Source organism: Stegodyphus dumicola, chromosome 11, assembly GCF_044657685.1.
Source record: "Stegodyphus dumicola isolate Sdum_Otavi_A_Nest chromosome 11, ASM4465768v1".
Taxonomy (NCBI): Eukaryota; Metazoa; Arthropoda; class Arachnida; order Araneae; family Eresidae; genus Stegodyphus; species Stegodyphus dumicola.
In genome coordinates this window covers 111,549,904-111,553,642 of record NC_140778.1, presented here as the reverse complement: position 1 = coordinate 111,553,642, position 3,739 = coordinate 111,549,904, and the positions used below count along the sequence as shown (strand labels likewise).

The 3,739-nt window shown below is 34.8% G+C and overlaps 1 protein-coding gene across 1 annotated transcript; it reads left to right on the top strand.

Annotated features, from left to right (window-relative positions):
- Positions 1-1,242: 1,242 nt before the first annotated feature.
- LOC146994248 (uncharacterized protein F54H12.2-like) lies at positions 1,243-2,550 on the top strand. Its single transcript, XM_085826338.1, has 2 exons — positions 1,243-1,795; positions 1,883-2,550. Exons 1-2 carry the CDS (start codon positions 1,243-1,245, stop codon positions 2,548-2,550), a joined length of 1,221 nt encoding a protein of 406 aa, XP_085682464.1.
- The last annotated feature ends 1,189 nt before the right edge of the window (positions 2,551-3,739 follow it).

Genomic DNA, 3,739 nt, shown 5'->3' with positions numbered 1-3,739 from the left:
TTCCAGCTTCTAATTTACTGTCGCTATAAGGTGTGAGAAAATACTGTATCCGAATCATTTGTGAAAATGAGTTTCTACGTAACATTTCCGAGCGATAGCTCTATGAATTATTTCCCCGAAAATAAAATTTCACATTTTATAACACGTTTACCTGTTCCCATTGAATTAAAAGGTATGTGGGAAGTTGGTTTGGCTGAATTGCTATATCCGCACACATGGCATAATGTGAATGCAGACAATAACTTAATTGGATTTGTTTTAGAGAAAGATGGTGAAATGTTAGGTCGTAGATTACCTCCAGGATGTTATGAAACAGTACCTGATATTTTAAAAGTTATTTATATTAAAGCACATCAAAACAAAATAATTTTTAATTATAACCCAGTAACAAAACGAGTGAAAATCAAAGTTAAAAATAACGCTAAAGTGATTTTACATGATGGGTTAGCACAAATGTTAGGTTTTGAACCTATGGAAATTACATCTACAGATGATAGTTCCGAAACTGTTGTAGAAAGTCCTTTTGCAGCCGACCCCTGTGCACATTATCGTGTATTAATGATATATACGGATGTTGTAGAACCTCAAATCGTAGGAGATGTTTTAGCTCCTCTTCTTCGAATTGTAAGAGTAACTGGTAGCGATGGAGAAGTGGTGAGTGCACTATTTGATAGACCTCATTATTTACCTGTGAATCGGAAAATGATAGACACTTTGGAAATCGATATAAGAACGCATATGGGAGCATTTACGCCATTTGAACGAGGAAGGTCATACGTGAAACTTCATTTCCGTCAAAAATACTTGTCATAATGTATGTACCTTATCAGTGTTGTCAAAAATCTTTTGAAGATTATTATGTACAACAAACAGGACATGGATTGAATTATTATCAAGGTAATCTTTATCAGAGAGGATACGGATTAGGGGGTCTATTCAGATCCTTCTTTCGCGCTGCCGTACCTCTTATTAAATCAGGAGCCAAAGCAATTGGAAAACAAGTATGGCATAGTGGACTGAATTTGTTAAATGATGTATCACAAGGACAAGATGTAAAAGAGGCTGCTAAGCGTCGACTGAAAGAAGCCGGAAATATATTAACGGATAAAGCTGCTACTAAAGTGAAGAACATGATTGGTTCTGGACGAGTCAATAAAAAGCAGAAACGTAGGAAAAAGCGTACCATTTCTCACCGATCAAAGAAGGTGAAAGCACAGGATATTTTCTCTTAAAAAAAAAAGTATGACTTCGTATATACATCGAGACTCTCCCGTTTGCGTCAAATCTGAATTAGATTTATTTACCATTCCTCCTACGCAAACAGCTATAGAAAAAGGACAGTTTGTGGAATATCACCCTCTCGCAAATATACGAGATGGAGGACCTATCGAATTTAATATTTCTGGCAGTGGTGAAGACTATATTGATCTAGCTGCTTCTTATATACACGGGAAAGTTAAAGTAGTTAAGGCAGACGGATCCAATCTAACAGACAAAGAACCGGTTGCCCCTGTAAATTTATTTTTACATTCTCTCTTTTCGCAAGTAGATGTAAGTTTAAATGAAAGAAACATTTCATCTGCGACAAATACCTATCCCTATAGAGCCTTCATCGAAACATTATTGAATTATGGGGAAGATGCAAAGAAAAGTTTACTCACCTGCGAAGGATTTTTCCAAGACACTTCACCTAATAAAATAGATGTCTTAGCTCAAGATGCGGATGCTGGACTAAAAGCTCGCGGTGAACTTATAAAAAACAGTCAAAGTGTGGATTTGATAGGACAATTACATAGTGACATTTTTCAACAAAATCGACTCATGTTAAATTTAGTTGATGTGAAAATTAAAATGGTGCGTAGTAAATCTGCTTTCTGTCTAGTTTCTACTGAGAAAGATGCCGATTATAAAGTGATCTTGGATCATGCTTCTTTGTTTATCAGAAAAGTAAAAGTAAACCCTGGAGTCTCTCTCGGACATGTAAAAGCGTTGGAAAAAAGTTCTGCTAAATACCCTATAGATCGAGTATTATGCAAAACATATTCAGTATCTAAGGGAAGTTGGTCTTTTATGCAAGATAATGTATTTTTAGGATTGGTGCCCAAGCGAGTCATTATTACTTGTGTAGAAAATGCTGCAATGAATGGGCAATATTCAATGAATCCCTTTCTGTTTGCCCATCATCATGTCAACTTTATATCGATTTATGTAGACGGACAACCCGTTCCATGTAAACCAATGGACCTTGATTTCGAATCTAATCATTATGTGCGTGCTTACCACAGTTTATTTTCTGGATTTAATCGCGACAAAGGCATCTATTTATCTCGAGAAGAATTTGTGAAAGGACATGTGTTATATGCTTTCGATTTAACTCCAGATATGTGTGATGGATCTCATTTTAACTTACAGCATCAAGGCAATTTGCGAGTAGAAATTAAATTTGCTAAAGCTCTCTCTGTGACTCTCTCGGTGCTAGTCTATGCAGAATTTCAAAACGTGATAGAAATAACAAAATCTCGCCATGTACTATGCGATTTTGCTAATTAAGCAATGGACAGTCTTGAAATAAACAGAGCACTCTCTCAGAATGCAAAGACACGAAAAGCATTTCTGGGAGTTTTTGCAAGTGATCGACTCCCTGTTGAGATCAAGAAATATCCAAGTTGCTTTATAGCTAATGTAGATCGTGCATCTGAATCCGGTAGTCACTGGTTAGCCTTTTACATTTCATCCCCACAGCATTTAGAATTTTTTGATTCCTATGGACATGACCCATCCTATTTTACTGGACCGATAACCAAGTATGCAGAACGATTTCCACAGATGGACTTTAATTCGATGACTCTCCAAACTAATGTAACAGCAGTATGTGGTCAATATTGCATATACTATTTACATTGTAAATGTCGTGGACAATCTCTCAATGATGTATTGTTATCTTTCATACCTCAACATATATCTAATGATATTAAAGTATATAATTTTGTAATCAAGAAATTTCATGTAAGATCTTCTTTCTATCAATAAATACATTTAAACTTTATGCATTATGTGTCTTGTCTCATTTAATATGGAATTTCCAAAGCTACAACATCCTTTCACAATGGTGATTTCGGGACCCACTGGATGTGGGAAAACTTATTTTGTACGAGAACTGTTAAAGTATAAAGAGGAAATGTTTTCAACGATTCCCGATAAAGTAGTATGGTGTTATGGAATTTACCAACCTCTGTATAATGATATACCAAATGTTACTTTTGTCGAAGGTTTACCAATTAAATATCAAGAATATTTAGGTTCCAACACATTATTCATCATAGACGATTTGATGAGTGAATGTGGGAATGATAAACGTCTGACTAACTTATTTACAAAAGGAAGTCATCATTTAAATTTAAGCGTTATTTTTATCACACAAAACTTTTTTCACAAGGGAAAAGAAATGCGTGAAGTGACTTTAAATGCACACTATTTGATTTTGTGTAAAAACAGAAGAGATGTCAGTCAAATCGTACATTTAGGAAAACAGCTCTTTCCGCGTCATTTAAAGTTTTTTCAAGAAGTATATGAAGATGCAACCAAGAAACCTTTTTCTTATTTATTCATTGATCTGCGCAGTGAAACTCCGGAAGAATTACGTTTACGCACCCAAATTTTACCTAACAAAGTACAGTATGTTTATCAAATGAAACATTATTAAAAAATAATAAAAACAACAGCTTTAAAAAATGCATCA

What these genes read in the sequence shown, in the direction of transcription:
- LOC146994248 (XM_085826338.1), top strand. Translation starts at nt 1,243, where the DNA reads ATGACTTCGTATATACATCGAGACTCTCCCGTTTGCGTCAAATCTGAA. An exon ending in TTTGATAGGACAATTACATA is followed by an intron (nt 1,796 to 1,882) that starts GTGACATTTTTC and finishes CTTTCTGTCTAG; the next exon opens with TTTCTACTGAGAAAGATGCC.